The sequence below is a fragment of the Pangasianodon hypophthalmus genome, chromosome 13 (assembly GCF_027358585.1).
Source record: "Pangasianodon hypophthalmus isolate fPanHyp1 chromosome 13, fPanHyp1.pri, whole genome shotgun sequence".
Classification (NCBI taxonomy): Eukaryota; Metazoa; Chordata; class Actinopteri; order Siluriformes; family Pangasiidae; genus Pangasianodon; species Pangasianodon hypophthalmus.
The window spans coordinates 13,986,269-14,012,518 of NC_069722.1; the positions used below are offsets into that span (position 1 = coordinate 13,986,269).

The 26,250-nt window shown below is 39.5% G+C and overlaps 1 protein-coding gene across 1 annotated transcript; it reads right to left on the minus strand.

The window, feature by feature from the left end:
• Positions 1 to 39: 39 nt before the first annotated feature.
• On the minus strand, positions 40 to 24,587 carry arhgdia (Rho GDP dissociation inhibitor (GDI) alpha). Its single transcript, XM_026916721.3, has 6 exons — positions 24,429 to 24,587; positions 7,173 to 7,368; positions 5,732 to 5,815; positions 3,770 to 3,846; positions 2,839 to 2,902; positions 40 to 1,931 (listed from the first exon to the last, which is right to left on the minus strand). The coding sequence occupies exons 2-6, from the start codon at positions 7,357 to 7,359 to the stop codon at positions 1,732 to 1,734; spliced, it is 612 nt and encodes a 203-aa protein (XP_026772522.1). The 5' UTR covers positions 7,360 to 7,368; positions 24,429 to 24,587; the 3' UTR covers positions 40 to 1,731.
• Between the last annotated feature and the right edge of the window lie 1,663 nt (positions 24,588 to 26,250).

A 26,250-nucleotide genomic window follows, 5' to 3' on the forward strand; every position in this document is an offset into this window, starting at 1 on the left:
ATAAATGGGAAAAAAAAGAGAAAGAAACTAAGAAACAAATTCCATTTTGAACACTTTTAATGTTGACACAGATGAACAGTAATCTCCTTCCACAGTGATAGAATGACATAAGTACATAGAGACCAAATGAAAGGAAGAAGCAAGTGCTAAAAATCTCCACGCAACATTACAGGCAACGTTGTCGATGAAAAAGTGTGTACAATAGTGGACGCATTCGCTATTCTGAGATTAAACCTTGAGGTGAAAACGGCTACACTGGAGGACTGAAGAGAAAGACGGCTACACTGAATCCAGATTGAAAGAACACCCCCCCTAGACCAATACTGTCCATCTCACCTATGCACACCTCAGTTAGAGTTTTGTGTTTATGTTTCAGAGGTCTTCATAAAGCAGCTTGTGATGGTAAATAGTGGAGGCACAGCCAGTGATGTTGAACTTTTTAGCTTAAGCATTTAAATAGAGGAGGTCTGCAAGCGAAAACAGCCCTTTCTGCTTCGAGAAATCTCTTTAGCACTCAATGACAACTTGCGTAGACCACAATGCAAAGGGCACATTTCACAAAGTAAACACTTACCCTCTTTAGAAATGGACACATTTGGGAGAGAGGATTTCACTGGACAGAAACTAGAAATGAATAAAGCAAGATACAGGGGGGCCAAAATTGAGTTGGTTTTTTCCAGCATAATTCACCTACTTCTACTGGCCTTCATATTTTGAATCCTGAATCAAACCAAGTGGATGAGGCACCAGATGAAACGATCCTTCCCAAGAGGAAGCAGCAGTAAGCAGAGCGAGCACCTTTGGCTCCAGCCATGGGGGAATGATTTGATAATATTTAAAACTGATACACAAAAGGCAACAACTTCCTCAACATCGTGCTACAGCAATAACTTCTTAAGGCCACATGTTAAAAAAAAAAAAAAAAAAAAAAAAAAGGTCAAGAAAACACACAGGCCACTACCAGGAAGGCTGATCAGTGGAGCTCCTCGAGTGGATAGGAGGTCACATTTGCAATAAAGACAGCTACATCTTTGAAATACTACATTACCCACATGCAAACACATCCCTGCTAGGAACAGATTTTCAATGTCAGCTATAACCAGCCACGCCAACCACTGCACACAGATTATCTCAGAAAGGTACACACATCACTTTCCCACATGTACAGGGTTGAGGAAAGCCATTAGCTCTGCCAGTGGCAAAACATTATTAAGCGGCACCATTTCCCATTACTTTTATCAAGGCAGATCATGGTCATTAAAAAAAAAAAAAAGAAGAAAGAGAAAAGGAATGTAAGGAAATCTGCACGCAGGACACACACATGGGTAGGGTAAAAGACACAGAAGGATAAGCATGGGGGATGTGAAGATTACCAACAACAGCCATGTCAAAAGCATTCATGTTTTTGAACATTTTTTCCTCTCTTTTTTTGTACTTTTATATACAAACAAAACAAAAACACAAAATTTGGATTGTGCACATTTTTGTTTGTTTTCACATATATATTTTTCATGAAAATCCTCAATACTCATTCATTGGAAGGGAGTGAAGGGGAGGAGCAATTGCAAAGAATGACAAATGGTAGGAAGATGGACGGAGTGAGAACCTTTTTGTTTGTTGATTAACCAGTTATTCCATGATGATAGTACTTATGAAGGAAATGGGGAGGAAAGAGAGGGAGGAAGAATGGAAAATGATGGAGAGGAAAAGCAGCTGAGGTTCGGGAGCAGCTTAGTCTTTCCAGTCCTTCTTGATGTTGAGGTTCCACTCCCAGGACAGGTGGTCGTGCTTGTCATCGTCAGTAAACTTGGACTTTATGTTGTAGGTGCCGCGGGCCAGCATGCCCTTCGGCGCCTCCTCTAGTGGGGTGAGGAACTCATACTCGGTTGGCCGAGGCCCATAACTGCCCACCATGTAGTCAGACTTGTCAACTGTATACAGAGAGAATGAATTAAAGCAGTTCTGATAAGAGCAAGCTACGCTGAGCCAGTTTATTAGGTACACCTACAATAAACGTGTGCTTTGCAGGGATGCAGTTATTGACTGCAATGTTAATTAAATGTTTTTAATCCACAATTTATGAGCACCTTCTATCATATTCATCAGTGAAAATGGACCACCACTGAGCAGATAGTATTTTGGTGCTGAAGCATTGTGTTTCAACAAGGTATCTATGTAATCAATTGCCCAATACGTGTATAGGGCATCAAAATGAAAAAATGTAAAATCCCCTAATTGTTCTTTGAAAGCCATTTCTGAGAATGATTTTTCCATAAAATCTCTTAGAAAGTGAGAGAGAGTGGCTGTGAGCAAAGGCGACAAGTTGAGCCAAAAGTAAACTTTGTTGAAAAGTTGAGCCAAAAATAGATTGTTTTATCCACTTCAGATTCTGTGTGTTTGATAGTCGCCATGTATGATAAAGTTAGCAGCAGAGTTAGCAATGTAAAGTTCACAACAGTAGCAGATTACACAGCCAAATGTTTCAGTGCAGTACCCTTCAAGGAGCAACAGAGGCTTGGGTTGAGAAATTTTTGGGGACTTACTGCCAGCCACAATAGAGATACCACTTTGGGTAAAGAATTTTATCGGGTTTTTTAAAAAAAAAAAAAAAAAAAAAAGATGGTAATAGACGGAAGTGACACTGTAATGATCCCTATATGTATATAGCTTTTTTAAACGCTTCAATAAATAAAGATAAATGTTTAAAAATGGTAGCTTTCCATTAATTGACAAGGGAAAACTAATTATGTACCTACCAAGCAAATCTATAGAGTATGGTTACCTACTAAACTGCTTTCACTGATTGCCTACATTATATGAAAACATGATCATACTTACGCTTCACCCCTTTCCTAAAGGTCTGTTGTACATACTTCAGTCCTGAGACGATCTCCTTGTTTACCTGCAAAGAGTTTAATAGAAAACTGCATCAGTCAGCTTTGCTGAGCCCCTGAAGCATGACAGTCCAAGTCCAGTTTTCTTTAACAGTGCAGCTCACCGTTAGAAGTGACATGTAAATGTTAGACATGATATAATATACCCAGACACAGCTGTCCTGTTCAGGATCCCATTCCTTGGCAAATGCATTAAGACAGGTACAAATGACTGCAGTAAGAAATCTCTTGGCTACGGAAATGTCAGAATGGCAACTGGCTGTTTAGATCGTATTTAAATGGCTTAAAAAAGGAAGGATTCAATTATAGAAAATAAGGCAGATGGGATGTTATGCTGCAAATTGGTTAAAAGCTACTTACACTTATCACTACTAATTACTGATTTCATGCCACACTTAGCAATAATTCCCATAATCAGAGTGCATTTTTGACTATTCTCATGAAAAACTCTGTTTACAGGCATAAACAAATATTGTAACCAATAATCCTCTTTCCGCAGATTGCAAGAAAATGTGCAGAAGATCAAAACATCACAAGCTGGTGCCTTTGATATTCTGGAAACACGGAGTATAACAGAAACTGTGGGCAAAATTCCCACTTTAATGAAAGCCTATAGCAGAAAGCCATCTGGGATAAACTGTTAGCCGGACTGCTAGTGTCCATTTGGAGGAAATCTGACAGAAACTGCTAACATTGCTACCAACTAGAACAAGCTATTGCAGTGTAGATTGTATGACTGCTGTAAGCTATAAAAAGATATAAAATCTCAAAAAATATATATATAAAAGCTTTGAACCCAGGTAAGGTAAAAATTTGGGCAAATGACAAAAAAAAAAAAAAAAAAAAAAATACAGATAGATAAATGACTGGCTCACCTTGAAGCTGATCTTTATCCTGTACTCCACTCCTTCTTTAAGTATAAACGACTGCTTTTTGAAGCTCTCCAGATCTCCTGAGGGAACACAAGCCCAGACAAAAACAGTAAGTACACATACCAAAGGTTATGTAAGGATGTCCTTAATCAGTCCTTCAGACTGCTGTTTATAGTCATGAAATACTGACTAACATCACTGAGAGCTAATAAATGACCCAGGAGCCACGAAATAACTATTAAACTAGAGATAAATGGAAAAAAGCATAGTTCTTTTCTCTCTAAATACTTGGGAAGGACAGTGCTGGACTATTGTTAGCCTTTGTATATGTAATATGACAAGTTTAAAAAAAATAAAATAAAATTAGAGCATTTGGAAAGAGGCTTGATTAATTGAAAGAAAGAAAGAAAAAAAAAAGCAACAATTCCAATGACATGTGACTGCAGTGCAAGTCTCTATCCAGCAGATGGCTTTGTGCAATCTGTCCTTCTGTACTTTCTCCTCTACCTCAAGCCCAAAGCCCGGCATTATCTCTTAGCCACTTTTAGTTGTGGTTAAGTCCTTGTTTGAAGGTTGAATCACCCAGTGCAACTGAGATGAAACTGAGGATGTATGGTTTGACAGTTGGCTGTATAATAGTTTTTTGGGCAAGTACTGTTTTGAGCATTTTTGGCCAAAAATCTTCAGTGGCATCTCTAATGAATATAGTTAACAGATAGAACAGATGTTATTCTGAGAAACATACAATGATAGGTTTTATTTCATGTTAAAGAATGCAAAACATTCTCGATTTACCTTGACAAAAAGCAAAAGCTCTGCATCACTGCATCTTTCAAGTGAGAAAAAAATTCGAGTTGAGAGAGAGAGCACTGGCCAAAAGAATACTAATGTGAGATGAGGGAAGGGGGCGGGGCTTTCAAGGGCTTGTTAATATTGTTAATATTGGAGAGTTATTGGAGAGACACATCTGTGCAACTGTCAGTCATTCCAGATTCATATGTCGACTGGCTCATCTGTAGTTCTTTATTGGGGAGGGGAAAAAAAAGAAGACTGTACTACATAAAAGTTGGCAGGTCTACAAATATTTAGTCTCTTATGAGCCTTGGTGGGGGTGCTGACGTATGAAAGTAGTCACCAACAGTAGCTAATGCAGCATATGCCATTCTTAGATCTGTGGCGCCTTTTTAGTCAGACATCACTTCCAACGAAACACACTACGTCTATTCAAGCTCAGAGTTTGACTGACAGATCTAACTCATTGACAATAAAAATGCAAATGGGATTGCAAATGCGTTTTATTTTTGGCCAAGTTGTAGCGTGACTATTAAACAGAAATACCAAATGGAGAGATTGCTATTACTTTTTAAACATGGCACAATCATACCAGTTTAGACACTGCCAAAATTGAAATGCGAAGTCCATTTGACATTTAATTTTTATTCACTGCATGTTGCTACGCACAAACATACAAATGCACATACACTTTTTGCAGTGGAATTGTAATTACATCACCAATTGTGCATTCTCTTAAGGGAACTGAAACTGCAGTTGTGGGTTTGAATTAGCTTTTTTCGATTTAGCATTTGAATACGTTTGGGGAAATGTTATATGCTATATGGTTGGGTCGTGCGGTTTCATTAACTCCCATTCATCTGATTTCAGTCTGTTCTAGAAACTATAACTAATGCTATTCAGTTTATTAGGTTTTGGAAAGCCCAAAGTCAGCACTTTTATACAAAATAGGTTTTTATGCAGAATGTGTATTTGTATAAAATGCATTATGTGTAAAGTACCCTAGTAATCAATAAGCATTATCGGTTACCCATACTGCTTAATCAGAAGTGCACATGCTCGCCAAGTACGCAGCCAGAGTCTCGTTCTAAATTGAGCACCTCTCAAATACATTAGGCATGCTGTCTATCCACTTTAAGATAACCGTGTGCTTGTCTGGTTGGCTTCACTCACCTTGAAGGTCAAGGGTCAGAGGAGCAGGGGCCGTGTCACACATTAAAGTTAGCCGTGTCACTTGGACGTTGGGAGCGCTGGGATCTGGGGGACAAAAGAAAACAAGACGAAAAAAAAAAAGCTTGGTTTAAAACCATGACAAAGTGACATGAAACACCCAATGAACCAATAATGCTGGACGGATTTTTGTGGGAAATGACTCGACCAGCTGTGTTTTGACAACTGCTCTCATATGTGAACTGAAGCTATTCCATAAAAAGAGATTCATGCTGGATTTAGATTCAGAGAAATGATTAAATGCCACCAGACAAAAATAAAAAGCTAGAAAAGGAACTGAAACTGTCTGTAGCTTATTTGGGTGCTCTATTAGGACATTGAACAGAAAGCTGGGCCTCTTGGGATGTGACCTCATTTCTGCCCATTCATCTCAAGACCTGCCATCTACAAAGTCAGACGCTTGGATGCGCAAAAGACTTTCAGAAGTAACAATTTTTCAGAATCAGGTCGTGTAAAGAGCACTGCAGCCATCCTGCTTCCCCGAGCACAAAACATTCCGCAACACACAACATTTTTTTTGGTCGGCGTATGAAAGAGTTTGTTGGTTGTGACTGTCATTTTTTTTTGTTAGTTAGCTTTTTAAAAATATTAGTTTACATTTAAGTGTAAGTAAATTCCTGTCACTAAAACTACAATTTGAGCTATAATTTTCCATAAACACACTGAAGTTTATATATCACTGTAACAAGCAAAACATGTTTAAGGAGTCATTAATAATCTACAGACCCTCACCCCATTAAATGGCTGAATTTGAGATGAGAAAGAATATTAAAATACACTGAATATTGTGTTTATGTAACAGAAATCCGAGTATGTCATTATAAAAACCAAACATGTTTATCAAAAATATTGTTTTATACTTATCCGTGCAACTTTGCCTGACAGTCCATAAAGTAAGTGAAAACAAAATGTTGACAAAATTAACTTAAAGTTATCTATGACAAAGACCTGACTACAGATGTACAAACAGTTTGTGTTATTAGAAACCATGCAAGAGAATTCAATTTGAAATATTCCCTCAGCACACTCGCTCTCTTCCTGCCAGCCTCCATTTTCCACACTTAGCTAGAACTCAACACAAACAAATCTTACTGAGGGGAGGAAAAACAAAACAAAACAAAACAAAACAAAACAAAACAAAAAAAACAACAACCAACCAACCAAACAAACAAACAAACAAAAAAAAACACAACACGATCATGGATTCCCATCTTTTTCTTTTGTTTTCACTTAGTTTTGGCAACATTTTTAGTTTTGTTTAGTTGTAGTGCATGATTTCATTTTGATAGTCTTATTTCAATTTACAAAAATGTTTTTGTAGTTTCAGTTTTAGTTATAAAAATAACCCTGGGCGACACACACATACATGCGCGTGCTCACACACCTATGGCCACGGCGGCTGAGCCAAGCAAAGCCTCTTTGTACTTGCGCAGGCTTTCATCGTCCTTGTCCAGTTCCTGGATCTCCTGCAGGCTCTTCTGCGCTGGCGGCTTGTAGTTCACAACCTCGCCCTCCTCGTTCTCGGCAGCGATGGCTGCTAGCTGCTCCGGAGTGGGTTCATGCTCTGCCATGATCTACTGCTGCAGAGACAAATACACACAATTTTATTGTTGCATGTTGGTCTTATTTATCCTTAAAGAAACTTACAATTGAGACAGGATACAACTCATGGATACAACACCTTAATCATGGAGCCACCACTTGCCTCTCCTATTACTCATCTTTGTGAAGACTCTCTAGACAGTCTCTCAAGTTTACAAAGAATGGTGCAAAAAACAAAATAAAACCAGTGAGCAGCAGTTTTGGAGTTGGAAACACCTGGATGATGAGAGAGGTCAGAAGAGAAATAGCCAGACTGGTTCGAGCTGACAGTAAGGCTACAGTAACTCAAATAACCACTCTTTACAACCGTGGTGAGCAGAAAAGCATCTCAGAATGTATAACATGCCAAACCTTGAGGCAGACAGGCTACAACAGCAAAAGCCCACACTGAATTCCACTCATGTCATCAAAGAAAAGGAATCTGAGGCTTTAGTGGGCTTAGAAAAGGTGCTTACAATTTGAATGCATTTTGTTAGCTCTGTATACAAGCCTACACATCCGTTGTAACAAGATTACCCCAAAAAAACAACAACATCATAGTAGTTCCCATTTTCTAACCAGTGATACAAAAGTGTACTTTGACACTGGCAAACTAGTGGCATGCATGAACCGCTCTCAGCCGGAGTGTGTGACTCGGACACAAAGGCTTGGCAGCAGCCCAATAAGGAAGATGTAATCAGGGCTGTTATGGTAAAAGAGAGGAAAAGGGAGGAGGCCTGCCCCAAGGACAGCAGGCTCTCGGTGAAAGGCTGTAACTGAGAGGCCAGAGTGAAGGGGAAGAGAGTAAAAGAAAGCAAGCCTTAACATGCGCAGCTGCCTTCAACTCTAGTGCATTACAGGTCAGTGCCAATTACTGCTGAAGATCAGGGATGCTCCACAGCGCATAGACTGTGCACGTTCACAACACATGCCCCCCATTTCAAATAAAAATATCTCACAGGCCATGCAGGTTCTTTAGTTTGGCATGTAGTTTCCTTCTCCCTAACAGGAAGTTGCAACATGAATGCACACTGCTGCAACACTTTTTTTTTCTGCTGCAATGCAGTGGCACAGATTCTTCTCTAGATTTTGAAAGCAGCGAACAAGTGCCAGTAGTCTGCTGATGAAAGTCGCTCTGCTCTGCTTCTGCAGCACCTTCTCTGTGTCTGCTGCAGCTTCCTGTTCCTGTAAGGCTACGAGCACTTTTGCTCTGAGGAGCTTTGCCTTACATGGTGTGCGAGTTTGATTCACAAGAACACATGCTCAAAACAAAACTAAATAACTTTCAAGTGGGGCTTTGCTCACAGAATGTGTAGAGGCAGCAGTCTGGTGAAATTCAAATAAAGCAGGCTAGTGTTAATTATTTTTAAACTTGTGACATTGTCCAGAAATACTTAGAAGTACAATGGGCCTCATTTATCAAGTTGGATATAAACAGATGTATCTGTAAATCGTTTGTACGAGCATTTACGCAAGAAATTTGGTATTTCTAAAAACATACGCATCCTACTCATGCTCCTGAGTGTGTACAAATTTACGCACAAGACTAACTAATGTAAACATCGATTGCTCGGCTTCAAATCATATAATCTGCAATGAGTTATTGCACTTTTATATATGGATTACGCTGTCAATTTTAAATAGCTTATGCGTACAATATACAAATTTAATGAATTTTTAACTCAGTCATTTCAATTTAAATGCATTAACTAAGGAAATATTGAATATAAAAAAACAAAGAGAGCATGCAAACATAAATCAATAAATTATGAGAAATAAGACCAGTCATTCAATTAAGAAATTTGATATAATTTGTATAAAATTTGTATAAAAGGAGGACATGCTGTAACAGCTCAGGTGGTGTATAAATTGGTTCCATTTTTGACAGTATCTTCTTTTAATGCTGTGCAACACTTTATTAGAGCAAACACTAAATGACCGATAAGTAACCGATCTGGTATGTCTCAAGCTACAACGTGCTGTATACTCCCTAATGCGCCATCATTAGGCTTCCTATGACACTCACAAGCCCAGCATGGCATCGGGGAGGTCGCATTGGCGCATTCTGGCTAACAGATGCAGAGACACTTTGCTTTGAATGAAAACAGAAGTTTCCCTGCATGCATGTGCTGGGTGTCCAACTTCTGCTTCTACCTATGAGAGGCGCTTTTTTTTTTTTTTGCCATTTATTGTCATTTTGGCTCTGTGATATTTGCCTTTTATGGGGTTTTGTGGGCATCACCAAATGCAAATCGTGGTTTGGGGGGAGGATTTGGAACAGTGTTTCTGAAACATTTTGAATCTGGTAGAAATATTTAGTTTGGCAAATGTAAACATTTACACACAACTTTACTAAAAGACTGATAATTGAGGCTCAATATAAAATACATACAAATGACTCAGCTAACAATATAGCAAATATCCAAATTAATAATTGAAAGCTATATTCGTTATGGTGTATTATTATTTATCCATGTCCAGTAGCGTTGTTGAAACTGTATTGTTAGTGATATTTTTAGGTTCTAGATTATACTGTGAAAATTTCAAACTATAACACCTCCAATGCCCAACAGACTAAAGAAATACACGTTCTGACTGCAACACTGACCATGTTACATAAGCACACACACCACTTAGCTACAAGTCTTCCAAGGTACACAGCTGTCTCCAAGTGAATAAATTTTAAGAATCTAGTGAGCAAAACACACCACTAATCAACTCCATCACACATCATACAGGGCACTCAGCCATGCAGGCACATGTTACAAACAGATGTGATGACTAGTGCAGAAGAACACTCTGGAAGAAGGCACGTGCCAGGAAATGAACCCAAATCGTTACATAACATCTCCAACATCTACTACAGATGCTGCTTTCATAAACACAGCAAACTTGCACAGCAAACTCGCACAGCAAACATTACAATCAGAGCATTATCATAATGATGTGTCACCTAAAAACACTAGAATGTGGATAAGTTAGGGCTTTGGAAAGGAGGAAAACAGGAAATATTAGCACACTGCACCATTTTTCCATTCGGAGCCTCTGCATTCCCATAAAAGCAGAAAATCCAGTTCTGCCAACAGTGCATTCTGGCAGGTCAGCCCTTGGGGTGCGCTTTCAGAGCCGAGCAGCTTGGAGGTGGGGAATGTTTGAGGAAGTTGAAAAACTGGGGCAAAAACATCAGAAGTAGAGAAAGAGATGCGTATCCATTTCATAATGGTATGAGAAGATGGAATTTGCTGAATGTTTTCTGTCCTTATGCTAGTAACCTAAAGTCTCTGGAGGGTGACTCAGTGTAGAGAGTAACAGCTGGCAGCCTGGCACTGCTAAAAGACGGGCAGGAGCAGCAAGAGGGCAGAAAGCATGCCCAGAATGAAAATAATCCGTACACGCTCTAATAAAAGACCTCATCAAGAACATGGCCAGAGAAGTCATTTCACAACCACAAAGTGAGGGCAAAGCGACCATCACTATATGAACTCAGGTCGATGCACTGAATTTACTACTTCACCTTGAAGAAAATGAAGCCTGGAAATGACATTTGGGTTAAACGCCCACATGCACTTTCAGCTGTGGTTCATAACTCTGACCAAGGAGAGAGCCAGTCCAGCCACACCGTTCCTCAGAAGATTACACTGGCTGGGTAAAAAAACTTGGAGACAGCATTTATTCACAGTGACACTGATGCTATGATGATCAAAAAAGAAGAGAGAGAGAATTATCTGTAAGTACTTCATGGCATCTTCCAAGCTGCTAGGGATGGAACAGAATAATACAGATAACAGATAATGTGTTCTCAACAGACACAAATACAGATACAAATAGAAGATGCACTATTGTTTGTTTTAAGAAAGCTCATCATAAAGGTTTACTGGGCATTTGGCTGCGACTAATGGTGTGCATTGTGACTGGAATCTTTCAAAATTATTAAAATTTGTTAGAAAATATTGCACACAGATACAAACAAAAATAATTTTTAAAAATTATCATGCACATCTCTAGATGAGACCAATTATGAAGTAGTGATATAGCTGAGCTTGAGGAACTGACCGTTCTGACGGTGCTTGAATTTCTAACTGGGTTTTCCCAGAGGTTTTTTTTTTTTTTTTTTTTTTTTAAAGCATTTCCAGAGGCATAGTGGTAGGGTCCATATTTAATTCCAGAAAAAAAATCCTGACATCTGTTGAAATCTGAATACAGTCATCGCAGTCATGCAGTCATTTGAAGCACTAAACAGATACAGATACAGATACAGACAACGGCATGGTGTTACACCCAAACAAGGCACACTCAAGCATGACAATAAATAAACAGACTATATTTTCTGACATCTAGTTTGGGGTGGGGGGGTGGGTGGAGGGGTCTTGATGCAAGCAAAGCAGAGCAAACACCCTGCCCACTTGAGCCATTCTGACAGAGCTGTCACACACAGTTCACACTTGCCAACTTGAACATGACGTTAGCTCCTCCACCCCGCTGTACCGTCAGTCACACTACCTTACCATCAAACCGTCACTGTACAAGTCCAGTGCCTGGGCCACACTGCAAGACTTGCACACAAAAGCCACAACTGGACTGCAAAGGATGAGAGGGGTTAAGATTGGATTTTACACATCCCACGCTATGGAATAATCTGTGAAGATAATCATTTAAGATCTGCCTAATACCAGGGCTCCTGTTAAGATCACAGGGAGGAGTGCAATGATGCTCAAGTGTGATCCAGGCATTATGTAGATAATCACCTTTAACGAATACAAATCCGACCTGACCTCAGTAAGGTATCGTGGCCTACAGGCTGTTTCTAAGCAACAATATCCCAGTAAGACTACTGCATTTGTGATTACTGCTAATGAGGCTTCACAAGGGGACAAAGTGTCACACAGCAAGACTCCCCTATGAGCCTAATCAACATCCTCGAGAGATACAATTATCCTCACCAAGTAAGGTGGGAGGACTCACCTCATCGTCTCTCAATACAGAACGTCGGTTTTGCAGCAGCACCTTTACCACTTGCGCTCACCTCACATCGGATACCAACAAAGAATAATGCTATATAAACTGAACAGAGGTGAGGGGTGATGTTAGAGATGGACAGATCAGCATTCTCTGGTGCCAAATACCACTTGTGAATTGCTTTTAAGCACAAAGAAGAAGAAAGAAGAAAGGTCGACTGATCACGATCTACTGATACTGAATGGGAGTGAGGCTAGATACTGCCTCTTCAGTCAGAAACACCAAAACTGGTTTAAAGTGGTGTACTGTTGATTGAACATTTAAGTTAAGCTTCTGTGATCAAGCTACTTGCCTTAAATATTTTTTAAAAATAGGATTTCAGTCAAAAATAGCAGCAAGTTAAATGACTGTTGCAACGTAGGCATACTGCAATCTCACAGGTGTGGTATTAAACACAAATGCCCTGAATTTAAAAAAAAAAAAAAAAAAAGCAGCAAGATAAAACAGGAACATTTTAAAATGAACTGGACAAACAAAACACAATAAAGGCTTAGTGTTACGCACTGATGGCAGATCGCTCCACTGAGCTAGTAAAGCTTAACATGGTCATGGAACTCTATATATCTCTTGTAAAAGTAAATGAGGTCGTGGTCTAAGTGGACATATGCTGTTTGTTAGAGCTCAGGAAACACAACATCAGAAAAGTATTTCCGACTGGGAAGAACACAGCGCATCTCCCAGATGAAATCCCACATCCTCAAGAAATGAGCATGGCTGGTTATCTCATGCAGTAAATGCCTTCACTTTGCTCGTGATTCCTTTAGGCCTCAGACTGCGATTGTGAAATGTGCTCTGCATAGTTTCTTCTTGTTGGTGTTGCGCAATCGTCTCCACTAGTTCTACTTTTGATCCTCACAATACTTGGACGCATGATGTTCTCTTAAGTATTATATCAGGTTAGTGGTGTTAAGATTCGGTACTGTGCTTCCTCCACAAGGCACACTGCTGTTTACAGGCTGGTTCGAGAGTAGCACTGGCTTGAGATTATCTGCCAGACTGATGGCGTGCTTCACTTAATGCATGCTGTTTTTATTCCCTTCTGTGAACATAGCAAGGTGTTTTGCGTCACTGATTAGCTCAGGCCAAAAACTGTCTGATTTCGAACTATAGCCAATCAATCCTAGGTGATATGGATACAAATCAAATGGTAGACAGCATGTAACATTAAAAATGTAGAACTAGATAACTGTTGTAACAATGTGATAAATGTAAGTCGCTCTGGATAAGGGCATCTGCCAAATGCCATAAATGTTGCAAGTGATGAGCTGACTAGTTTTTACACCAGAGCTGTTTTTAGTTCACTGAAGAAGTTTAAAAAAAAAAAAAAAAAAACATATGCATCTGCATCTCTAAATTCATCTCCCTTCTGCTTTTGTCGTCTGATTGCAAGCTGTACATAAAACTGACTCAAACCAATGTCAATATATCTGGTCTCTGCTCTAGCTCCAAACTATTGTTATGAAGGCGTCATTAAGGTTTTGGAGACTTAGATAATGTTATTGCCACATGCAACTGCCTGCTTACAAAGAACCTGCAACCGAATTTCCTTTAGTATATTGCAATGCAAATGACAAAGCAACTAATAAATTTGGGGACTAATAGAATCCAGCTCTGAGCTGACTACACCAGCATGAATACATTGCTTTTGGAAGAAGGTACGCTGGAGCGCTTAAACTCTCTGATTTAGCAAAGCTTAGCAATGCAGCTAACAAAACTACACTGCAGTGGGACATGATTGAAATTAAATAAATCCCTGCATAGTCACAATTGAAGGTACAAATAAACCAGAGCTACTGTCTGATAGCAAATACTGAGAACAAGGTTATGGAAATATAACACAATGTGATGGTGATACACAATCAAACAAATTGTGCTCTGTGTTTGTGTGTGGGATTCGAGGCATAAAAATTCATCAGTGGATCATGTGAAATTGTATCCAATATGGATCTAGCATTTCAGGAGGATATTATCCCCGATATGTATACTCTGATTAGTTTGTGCGATTGACTTTTCCCAGTATGCGATTTATCATTTGTGTGATTTGCCATTTGTGCTGTTACTTTACCATTGTGATTTGATTTGTTTAAAAAAAAAAAAAAAAAAAAAAACCTCGATTAATGGTTTAATAAACCTGGGGGGAAAAAAACCCCACAAAAAATAAAGCCTAAAGTGACGGCATGGAGCTGTTGAATGCCACCAGGTTTAAAGGTGAAGACTCGGACATCACCACTTTTTCTGTGGGGTGATTCACTTCACCACAGAGAGTAAGCCAAGCATCCCTGCGGAGGAACCTTTTTTAGGCTATTATAAAAATTCGGAGATTTACAATCTTTTGTGACGCCTTTTACAGATTTCACTTCGTTCAGATTGAGGAGTTATTGTCCTGTCAATTACAGCACATCTAATGGGTTCATAACAAGGTTTCAGCACACATTTGCAAATGTATTTTAACAAATTATTTAACAGTAAATGCAAAACTAACAAGAAAAAAAATTAATTGAGAGTAAAAAAAAAAAATCATGCATTGTACAACTTGCACCGTTATTAATATGATCAAGTAAACATGGCTGACATCGTGGCAGCGGATCAGGACATCCTGATTTAAAATGGTAAGCAAACGAGCCAAGGCCTTTAAATTTATTTCTAGTCTACTGCAATGTTCACATATTCTATATTAGCTCTAAATCAGACCCACAACAGCTCGACACCTGTAACTGTATACCTAAACCTCCTGTACATGACACCTCCTCCAAAGATTCCTCCATTTTTCCTCTGTTAATGGTCTTTTAAAGAGTTCTTGTTTGTTACGACCCATGAGGGATGTAATCAAATATGAATACATTATTTGGAATTAACAGATAATGTGGTTAAACAGATACAAATACAGATATAAATAAAGGGCATACTATTCTGTTTTTTTTTTTTTGTTTGTTTGTTTGTTTTTTTAAGCCAGAAAGGTTCACAGGGCATTTAGTTTAGACTAGAGGTGTGCATCAGGACTGGGATCCCACAAAAAACAAGAACATGCAGCGCTAAGCGATCCATTTACAGCTTACTAAGTAACCTTCTGTTCAGGATTGCAGTGATTTAGAATATAACTGCATTTGCAGGATAAACAAAAAAGGTCCTACACACATCTTTAGTTGAGATTAATTACGAACATGAATGATGTAGTACCGGGTTTTAAAACAAACAAACAAACAAACAAACAAACCTTCTGCTTTAGGCCACACCCACTTCGAGTTTAAATCCAAATTACAGATATGGCTATCTGGAGCACTAAACAGATAAACATACAGATGGTGGCACTGCGTTACACCACTAGAATCCATAAAGCCCATCAGGACATGTTTGGGATTTAAACTTGACCTGATTAGGGACTCAGATGGAACCGTTTCTGACTCAGAGCCAGGTAGTTTGATATACAGTTGGGATGGAGGACAAATCATGACTGCATGATCAATATAGGCACGGTACAGTTACAGTACCTGGGCCAGGGTCATTTATACAAGAATCACAAAGCTAGAGCTGTTTTATGACTTTGCCATTAATTAAGCAGCATTTCCCATTTCCATTTCTGAAAAAGAGGAAGCAACTTGCTGAATTATAGCTATGTGCTTCCTCTTCCTCTGAACTAATTTCGGAGCTTCATTTGAGTTCACAGACTACAGAAATCAGAGCACTATGGTCTTAACTAGTCAAAAACAGAACACAGCTGACATATACTTGAGCTTTCCATCCCAAAACAGTGTTCACAATGAGAAATTCACAAAGTACAGGCCGTTAAACTGACCTTTTATCCAACACCCCCTCCCTGTGTGTCACCTTTTGAAAAATGAATCACAGTCGAGGGGAAACGGTTCAAAAGAGCACCACAACTCACAAAGACAGATAACACGAGGACGAAGACAGAGGAAAAGGGTGTGAGTGTGCAAGAAAAAAATTACATATATTCAAAACACATACACATACAGTACACAGTTAGGAGTGGGCGATATGACAAAAATATCTTGAAGGCATTTCGGAGTTAAACGATATGTATCACAAACAGGTTTGCGCACAAACTGACAGCAATACAGTAGTGTTGCAGTAAAAAAAATGTCAGAAAAGATTTACAGAAAAGTTATTTTATTTTTTATGTTTAAAATTTTCTTTTTATTTATATTCGCAAGTTCGAATCCTAACTGAATCCAACTCAGAAATTGAGAATTCACCAAGACTAAATTAGGGAGAAAAATCAGGGAGAAAATAAATAAACAAAAATAAAACAAATAAATTCCTAGACGCAATTTCTAATTGTACTGATATGCAAGTTGTTCAGAGTGGAATTTTCCCTCTAGTAGAACTCAAAGCAGAAAGCATAGCCTTATCTGAAGCTTGATCTGATATTTAATATTATTGGCCTAACAAGATTTTAGCATTCTTGTTTAACTTTTACTGTTGGGGTTAAATATGAGCTGTCTTGAAGTCTACCTAACCTGAAAGACAACGTATGTTCACTTTAGATTTTGCACACAAGCACACACACGCATACATACACTCTTACTTTTGACCACAGTTTTGACAATGCTTGCTAGTCTTGCCTTAAAAAAAAAAAAAAAAAAAATCTGTGGGCTCCTGCTCACAGATTAACTTATTGTCACCGAGATTATGGTTACCCCATTAGTGATTCAATCGTCTAATGATAAGTGACTTTTTTTTTTGCATGTAAAAGCAAGCCTGATGGTAAATTGATAGAGAATACAGAATCTGTTTTAGTGAGACAGAAGAGAAGCTTTGTCAGGTGATTCAATATAATTTAAACAGTTTGATGCATTTCTATGGGAAGTTCTACTTCTCAGATCACTGTGTACTTCTCAGATCACTGTGTACTTCTCAGTTTTGCTTTAAAAGTATTCCCAGCCTTTCCTTGGTACTGTTTTTCCTTTCACCTTTGTAGCTTCCTTTGTTTACAATCTTCCATTTGTTCTTTTGGACCTGCCCACTACACACATGCTCATATTTTTAGGCACTGAGTTCCTCTGGGCTCACAGTAAGAAAACCAGCACAGACACACAGCTCATGACTCATCTCTGTGAAGAACAAACAGCATGGACAGGCCTACTTGTGTTCTCTCTTTAGCACCATCAGCTTCTCGCCAAATGCTTCTGACTTCTGACTCAAATGGTATCACGTACCAATTCCCACCCTCCAGCCAGCTTACCGCTGTTACACCACAGTTACCAACCAGTGAGAGCGAAGGCTGACACATGCTTCCTCCGAGACACATGAATCCAGCCACGAGATCTTTTTTCAAACTGCTGCTCACAATGCGTCACAGCCACATATTCACAGGGTGATGTGTCACAGCCACATGCGTAACGCACTTAGAGGAAAGTGCTATTGACCCTCTTCCGCATACGTGATCTCACAGATGCGCATGATTGGCTAGTGTTGCTGTGATTTACAGGAGAGAGAAAGTATGCCATCCCTCCCACCGGCCAAACTGGCTCTCCTGGCTTCTGGCCACGAATGTCTGTGGCATATTCACGGGGTGAACGCTTTTCTCTTGCACCACCACCAATTTAGTAATTAAACCCTGCAGCAAAGCTGCAGTTACTACTGACCATGAGTTTTGTATGAATATGTTGGTTTGTATTTTATGGTTATGCAACTCCTGTTAAATGAAGGAAACTAAACAACGAACAATCCTCAAAACAGGAAGTATCCAAGAAACTGGAAAGACTGGAAAGGCCATACATAAGCATAACTACATTATGTAACTAATTAGATAAATTATAAACTATGAACAGGCCTACTTTACTTTAAAGACAATTTCTACTAATATCCCGACACTTAACATTTATGACAAGCACAATTTCACCTTTATCACTGCCAGAATTTTTTGGACTCTCACAAGGTCTCAATAGATTTTAAAGCAAAGTCCACAGTTTGGTGACAACCTTAACTGAAGCTTATTTCCTTATTTCTTTTCTGCACTAACATTTAGGGCTGACAATGGCAGCTGCCTCTTTGTGAATAGAGACCGGCCTGCCTGTGCCAGCCAAGACACCACAGCACAGCTCCTTTCCCTTGATGGAAAGAGGCGACTTACAGCAAGGTTATCATGGTCACTGCCTAGTCAATAACGCTTATGCCATGAGGAGTGAGTAAGTGATGCAGTCACAGCAGTGCCCAGCATTATCAATAGTGATAAGGTAAATGCAGTAAATTTCCAGGCAGAATATGATTGCACAGAGGAACAGTGAGTGAGGTAAGAGTACAGCGTGGCCAAAGAACACACTGAAAGACACTCGCCCTGGGAAGATGAGAGCTGCTCTTTTGTTCAGCTTGAGGCCCACCGCCCCTGGAACAGGCTTAGGTCTGAAACAGCTATCTGTGTACAGATTCTAAAAAATCCCAGTTTTATACCGGAAAAAATCCTTGCCTTAGTGAGTCATGGCTAATGGCTTAGTTATGGTTAAGCAAATGGGTGTGTGAGAGAAAAGTCAGGAACAGATAACACTGGCTCATGTGTTTAGAGGTTCTATTTCACCCCTTATAAGCACCAGGGCCTGTGAGAATCACCTGGATACCCTCTGGTGTGTGTACACATGCATGCTAAGACCTTCAGTGAAGGCCACAGTATTTTACATAAGCAGCACTGTCAATACGGCCACTTTCCTCTTCTCGCTTTGCTCACTTTGTACATATGTCGTACCTCATGCGCACCTTGGAGCTATCTGCCTAACAGCTTGTGATTAAAACTGGAGCTAGAGGTAACCTGTCCTCAAAAGCTGGCGTCAGACTCCCAACACCTACTTTCACCTCCACACGGCTGCGGTTAGTGAGTGTACTTTACACTACATTCAGAGCTCTTAGCTTGATTAGGATTCCCTTGTTAGCTTGCTAGTCTTGTTATTCATTACTCCCTTGATGATTCGGGCTCAATCCCGGACCTTCCCTGCCTCAACATACGGCTGACCAGTGGGCTTGGGACAGTTTTTTTCTCTTTCTCCCTCCGCCTGCCTGCCGATTTCATCCTTTAGTGTTTCATTCTTCACTGTGGGACTGTGATTTCATTCTGCTAGCATATTCAATTTTCTAGCATATTCTTTCTCCACCATAAGAAGCCCTTGTTATGTTTAGCTACCAAGTTAGTTGGGCTCTATTATACACAGCTTCAGCAAAAAACCGACAGACAACCATGATGTCCAGCTTTGGCTCAAACAGCATCCTGAATCAGCTTCTGCAAAGGCAGGCTCCAAACAGGCCGCGACAGCCACCCTCAAAATGGCAGCAGCCGGGGTTGGACTGGATGCTGAAGTGCAGCTCATTGCACAGATTGTGCTCTTCTGCAAAAAGATTCACTGTGACACAGTGTAAAAACTATATTGAGAGCATTAAAGGAGGTTTTAGAGTCTGTGCCCAGGGATCAGGGCATCGCTGATTTGTGACCCCAAGTTTGCTCTGTCTTTGATAGAGGCAAGATCAAAGTTTAGACCTGACGGCTCAGAACAAGGGGTTCTACTCAACCTCCTTTCTAGCACAGAAGGATGACACTTTCCATTTGATTCTAGATTTGATAGTGCTGAAGTGGTTTCTAAAAGCCCCCCTGAGACCAGTGGGTGATATTCATGCAGTGCAGCCACAAGGCTGGTTCACATCAGTGGATCTGTGTGATGCACGTTTTCATATTCCAATTACGGTTATCTGGTGTGCACAGAACCATAGTTACGTGAATAACTGTCATTTCTCTAGCTCTGGCTTTTGTCAGAAACATGCGACAACAGAAAAAAAGGAAGAGAGGGATGGAAATAGCAAGACCAAATCTCATTTAACCTGTGCTAATCAAAGGCCCAAAAAAAAAACCCAGCTTCAAGCCTGTGCGCTACATCAGTGACAGGAAATGCACTTGAGGTGACGCAGCACTGCATTCTTTCTGCTTCCTGTTTCTTCAGCTTTTTTTTTGCCAGTCCTCTTCCGCTTTGAGCACATTTGCAAAAAAAAAAAAAAAAAAAAAAGGCAGAAAGACAATCACCAAGGTCATGCTTTCCGAGCAACTTTCTAGGGGAAACAATTGCCATTATTTTTAAGGTTACAACTCACAATAAAGGTTCAAAAGAATTGCCTCACTTTATTAATGTAACAAATAGCACAATCACCTTCAGGTTCTATCTAAACACAACCAAGTATAAGGAAATAGCTGCAATCAAAAGTTGCTAAGACTTAAAAATGCATTTCTGAAAAGAAAAGGCAGAAAAATAACTAAATCTGGCAACATAGTCTGCTACTAACTCGAAAAAGTGCGTGAGATCAGACACTACCTTTCAACGGTGAGATCCAGACTCCCTGTGCGGCCTCTTGGTAACCGCCACCTTCTAAACAGAGCTGCTATTTCACACAGAGAGGATTCATAAAGCACTCAATTCATTTACAGACCCTGTCAGAATAAAGAGGCAAGTTTACATCGTGGATGAACGTTTAATTAGCGCTGGCGCGTGAATGAAAGACAGATAAGGACTTCACGTGGCTAGAGATTGCTCTCTTAATAGCAAGAACAAAAAATATAACTCGCAATACTGAAATCTACTGAGAAAGCAGCTAAACATGCTGTAGAAAGATAAAAAAAAAAGTCATAATTCTTACACGAGAAAAAAAAAAAAGTTGAATGTTGTCATAAAAGGAGCACTTTTTCTGGCTGCTTGGTCACTTTTCATGTCACTGACTAAATGATGCTGTAAACAGTGAAATCAGGTTATGGTACCTATACACAGCACAGAGCTGATGCTTTTATTAATACACCTGTTTTTCACTTTTATGCTTTCATTCCAGGCTATTCATTGAGCTGCAGGGTTTTTTTTTTATTATTATTCGAACATTAATTCAAAACTACGGACTGAACATAATAGGTTAAGCTTGCTCATACTTTCCACTGAAGTGCTGCAGAAATTATGGCGATTTAGCTGTCATCCGTACATTGTCTAGAGCTGGCTTTTAGATGTTGTCTAACAGATGTTCGCAGTGTATTATGACACTGAATTATCCGTCAAGCATCCTTTTGTTTTATGTTTCTGGCAAAAGGTGAAACAACCAATAAATGACTAATTCTTGAAAAAGCGGGACATTTTAGATGCTGATATGATATTAAATACATTCTTCATTATGCATGTTTCAATTTCTATCCCATACTAAGAAAAGAAAATGACTTGCTCTTGAGTCAAAATGTTTATTTCATTCAGGCATTTTACTACTTATTTAAGTATGCTTAAGCTTTAGACACAATATGGCACTATAATCAAATTCTGTTCAAATTCAAATACTAATTATAACCTGCAGGATTAATAACGTGTTTGAACTTGCATTTCACAAAGAAGCAGGTATTCTCAAAACTCAATCATTTCAATTTACAACACTGTTAAAATGATCCTGGAAAAGAAATATTTAAGCTCTATGATTGAATTTATGATCGTTACTAATCAAGTAAGAGCAATATCTCCGATATGAATGTACTTCCTTCTCACCCCTCAGTTACACATGAAAAAAGCTGCAGCACTACTAGGCCTAGATGCTCTTGCTTAAATCTGGTTTTAGACTGTGCGATTTCAGCAGCCTTTTAAGATTATAACTTGTCACACTGCAGGACATGGTCCAAATCAAATCCTGACTGAATTCTATACCACACTGTGCGAACTGTGCGTTCTTCCTTTCAGATTAAACGATGAAGATCCTCTAACAATAGACCAGTGATTAATGAAATGCATTATGCTCTGGTTACATCATTGATCACTGCGATCCGGGCAACAAATCCTCACATAAACAAACATAATTTGAAGTGAACTTGAGGTAATTCGGATATATTTCTGTCTGTTAATATGTTTTGTTTATGTTTTCCCCATTACTGTATGTGTAGCTGTCCTGTAAGGTGTGAGATCTCATCCTAAGCCACCATCCTATTGGTGGCTTTCAGAAGAGCATCATAAAAAGACGTCACAGTGAGATCTAAAAAAAAAAAAAAAATTGACAGAATGTCAGCTGTTTTGGTCGGCCACATGACAGAAGACCGCCGACCACAACTCGCGACCAGAGATGTGAGGTTTTCGTCTGTGATTTTGAAAAATCCGGCTGAAAAATCACGCGGTGTGTAAACCTGGCTTTGACATGAGTGAAGTTTTTACCTGACCTAGAATGCTTCTTTCACAAAGATCAGCTGGTCTGGTTTAGGAACGGAAAGCTTGGACAGCAAAGATCACACAGCTAAATGAATGAAGGTGTGACATGAAGGCTGTCCAGGCACAGCACATGTGGCCTGAGAGGAGTAGCAGCAGCAGCAGTGACGCTGGGGCCAGACACCGCCCTGCTCTCCAGCCACACAGAACAAACCAGAAACTCAGCCAGGACGGAAGAGGAAGCAGATCACAAAAAGCGGTGTGGCTGATTTTATTACTCAGCCTTTAATATTTTACTCACTTGCACATTGCATTCACACACACACACACACACACACTAATATATACCCAGAGCTTGTGCAGGCGCTACTGCTAATCAATCAGTCTTTTTTTTTCTTCATCCAGAACAGCAGCAAACCTCATTGTCTCCTTCTCGAGTTTCTTTTCACCACCACTAAATCACGGCCACACTCTCAACCTCAAGACTGATTAACCACAATTTAAATCAGATCAGGAATTCAGATCAGATCATTAATTAAAACGAGCAATATATACTCCAGAACTGATCCTCTTAACTCCAAACGCTTTCTACTCTATGCGCTATGGCTCTTAGCTAATTACACACTGTGAGCAATCAATCGGTTTTGAATTAAAGAAATAATCCAGCACTTTTTTTTTAACAGTTGAACCACCTTTGAACTGTCTGTACTGTCTTCTCGACAATACAGGAAGTTGCACCCTTTTCCTCCCACCCGCATCGCGGCTACCCCCCACATCTACCCTCACGATTGGCTCCTGCTTCATTCTCGCACTCTGATTGGAGGATTACGTTTGAGCAAGCCTGGCACAGGGGGCGGGATTTATCCAAATACGGGTGAGGGAAAAAAAAAAGGCACTTGCTCGTTGGCTAGCCTAGTAGAATGGCTATGAAACGCCCATAGTAGGTTAAAAAAAAAAAAAAAGACTCGGAAGTTGGAAAAAAGTTAGCTGAACAGCATCACTATTTCTTGGCGCACACAGAAACACTGGAATTAAATCACACACCCTTGTGTTATAGTGTGTGTAGAGCGAGGAAATGGCTCATAAAGCCATCAGTTTGGATGGAAGATTCTGGAAAGAAGCTCAACTCACGGGGTTTAGATGTCAGCTAGTTAGCCAGAGAGCTAATATTACTGTGTGGCTAGATATAAAGCCTTTAACTGGCTTTACTGGCATTGGAGCGGTTGTTGACTTCTTTCCGAAGCTTTATTTTTGGGTTTTGTGTAATCTCCTGAGGGAAGAGTAATGTCAACTTTCCCACAGGCGAGCTCTCAACAACACCAAAAAATAATAAAAAACACACCATGTCAAAACGAGGATCCATTTTAAAACTTGGAAACGTCCACAGAACAGCAGTAATTATTTCCCGGAAAAAGATAAAGTCGCCTGGCTACATTTTCTGCTTAATTAATCCAAACTCGAGTCGCCTATTATTATCATCATCATCACCACACACACACCCAGACAATACCTGAGCATTATTCAGTCCCGGTTATGAGCCGCATGTGAGAAACTAGACTGCTGACACAACGCCTCACACTGGGAAAGGAAAAGGTGCACGGCTATAGAAATACATACAAATATAAATATAGAGAAATAGAAATAATTCCCCACTGAATTAGTATTTATATAGTCTGCTGCGCCAACAGGAAATATCTAACCAACAACTTCAGATTTGTAACAAGTTCCCGACTCGCTAACGTTAGCTCGAGAGCTCGCGAGACGACCAGACCAAATTCACAAATACAACCCAAACTGCTCTCAGAGGTTTCCGGGAGTTCACCGAATAACGAACAGTAATATATATATTTATATATATTTCCCCCCTCCAGTACATAGGCGTTAAAAGCGCTTACCGTAGAGATGCGGCTACTGTGCGAGTCAATAGGCTAGCGCGAGCTTCAACTGACTGTTCAATGGCGCGAGGAGGGAGCGGCGATGTCAGACAGCCACCCGCTTCCGGGAATACCGGAGCGCGCGCGCACATGCCCGCGCTCAATGCAGCTGTGCGCATGCGCACAACAATCAGCATTCCGCCAACCAAAGAAAACGAGTGAGTCCAAAACCCGGCGTCGTGAAAACATTTCCTCCATTTGTATTCGCGTTAGTGGAAAATTACGGAAGTGCTAATTTAATCTCGGTATATTTTTTTTGGGTCTATTAGTCGACAGTCTTATTAAATGGTGAAGTCAGTCGAGCTCTGAAATTAAGACAACACCAATTTGTACAAAGTGAATGTGAGTAGGTCCACAGGCTGCTGGTTTAAAACGAGTTGCTACATGCTATACTATATATATCAAGTAATATATATATATATATATATATATACACATATCAAGTAATGATATATACATATATAACTTGATGTGTCAAAACACGTTTGGTGTCTAAATGTTGTGCTTTTTCACTGTTGTACTTTGGATCCAGTAGAAACTCTTTCAAAAGTAACACCAACAGACTGATGTGTATTGGTGTTACTTTCCAAAGAGTTTCTATTGGAGCCAAAGTACAACAGTGGGGAAAAAAAAAAAGCACAATTTGTAACTTAACCATAAATAACTTCAAAACTCAACAGCTGTCTCTCTCTCACTCTCTCTCTTTTACACTTGTTTGTAGCATGCAGCAATTTTAAACCCCAAATAATTTGATGTACTTTTACAAATCCCAATCTGGATAGCATTAAACTTGAATACCTAATAGCAGTCAATAAACTGATCGTTACTTGTCAGTTTTAGCCAGTCATCATGGTTGATCAACTATTTTTGCAGAAAGTTTCACAATTAAACTGCTGCTGCAAACAGCTAAAGTAGACTAATGAACAGAATCAGAGAAAAAAAAAAAGTATTAGATTTGTAGTTTTTAAAGTACTCATCTACACCATAAACCATGTTTTTTGTTTTTTCAGCACACTGGCCTAGTTGTAGGTTGAAAACAATCTACAATCCTACCTTAATTTTCTTAAGATTTACCTCATCTGCAGATGCTACAGATTTGTAACATCTGCAGACCTAGTAAGCTAACATACCAGGTATTACACACTGGCTAGAATCAAGATTACGAAATCTATTTTGCTCCACATCTGGAACATGACAGTTTAGTATGGTATTTAAGATGCTGACCCCCACCCAAAAAACAAAACAAAACAAAAAAAAAAAAAACACTGACCATGAATATCAAGTTCCTCTTTTTCAAGGCTAGGCTTAGAGGCATGTTTGTGCATTTTTTCCCCCCTTATTCTTTTTTTAAAAAGAAAAACAAGCCCAGCATACTTTCCAAATTAGCCCGTTCCCATCATTCCATAAACAGAAGAAAATGTCTATTATGTAGACCAGTTTGGCAGCATACACAACATTCATTGTCAAATACACCATTTGTAGAAACTCATCACTATTTTTCAAAGTTAAGCAGATAAGACTCAGGAATGTGTTTTAATTGAATCATGAGACTTCATTAACACATCACTGCCATTATGTACAAATATTTAATGGTGATTAACATACAGCAAGTATGGAGAGCTATTGGGGGGCGGCAACTAATGAAGTGCACACTAATCTACTTTTGGGGTTCTCCTAAAATGTTAGATGACATAAGCAGTATAAACAGCACTGGAACAAGATTAAGTAGTTGCTAATGGCTTTACAAACAGTTGAAAATTTACACTAATTGTATACAAAAGGA

Excerpts from the sequence above, each read along its gene's own strand:
- arhgdia (XM_026916721.3), bottom strand. The coding sequence starts at position 7,359 with ATGGCAGAGCATGAACCCACTCCGGAGCAGCTAGCAGCCATCGCTGCC. Across the intron at positions 3,847-5,731 it reads TCTGACCCTTGACCTTCAAG|GAGATCTGGAGAGCTTCAAA; the intron begins GTGAGTGAAGCC and ends GTGTTCCCTCAG. Across the intron at positions 2,903-3,769 it reads GGATAAAGATCAGCTTCAAG|GTAAACAAGGAGATCGTCTC; the intron begins GTGAGCCAGTCA and ends AACTCTTTGCAG.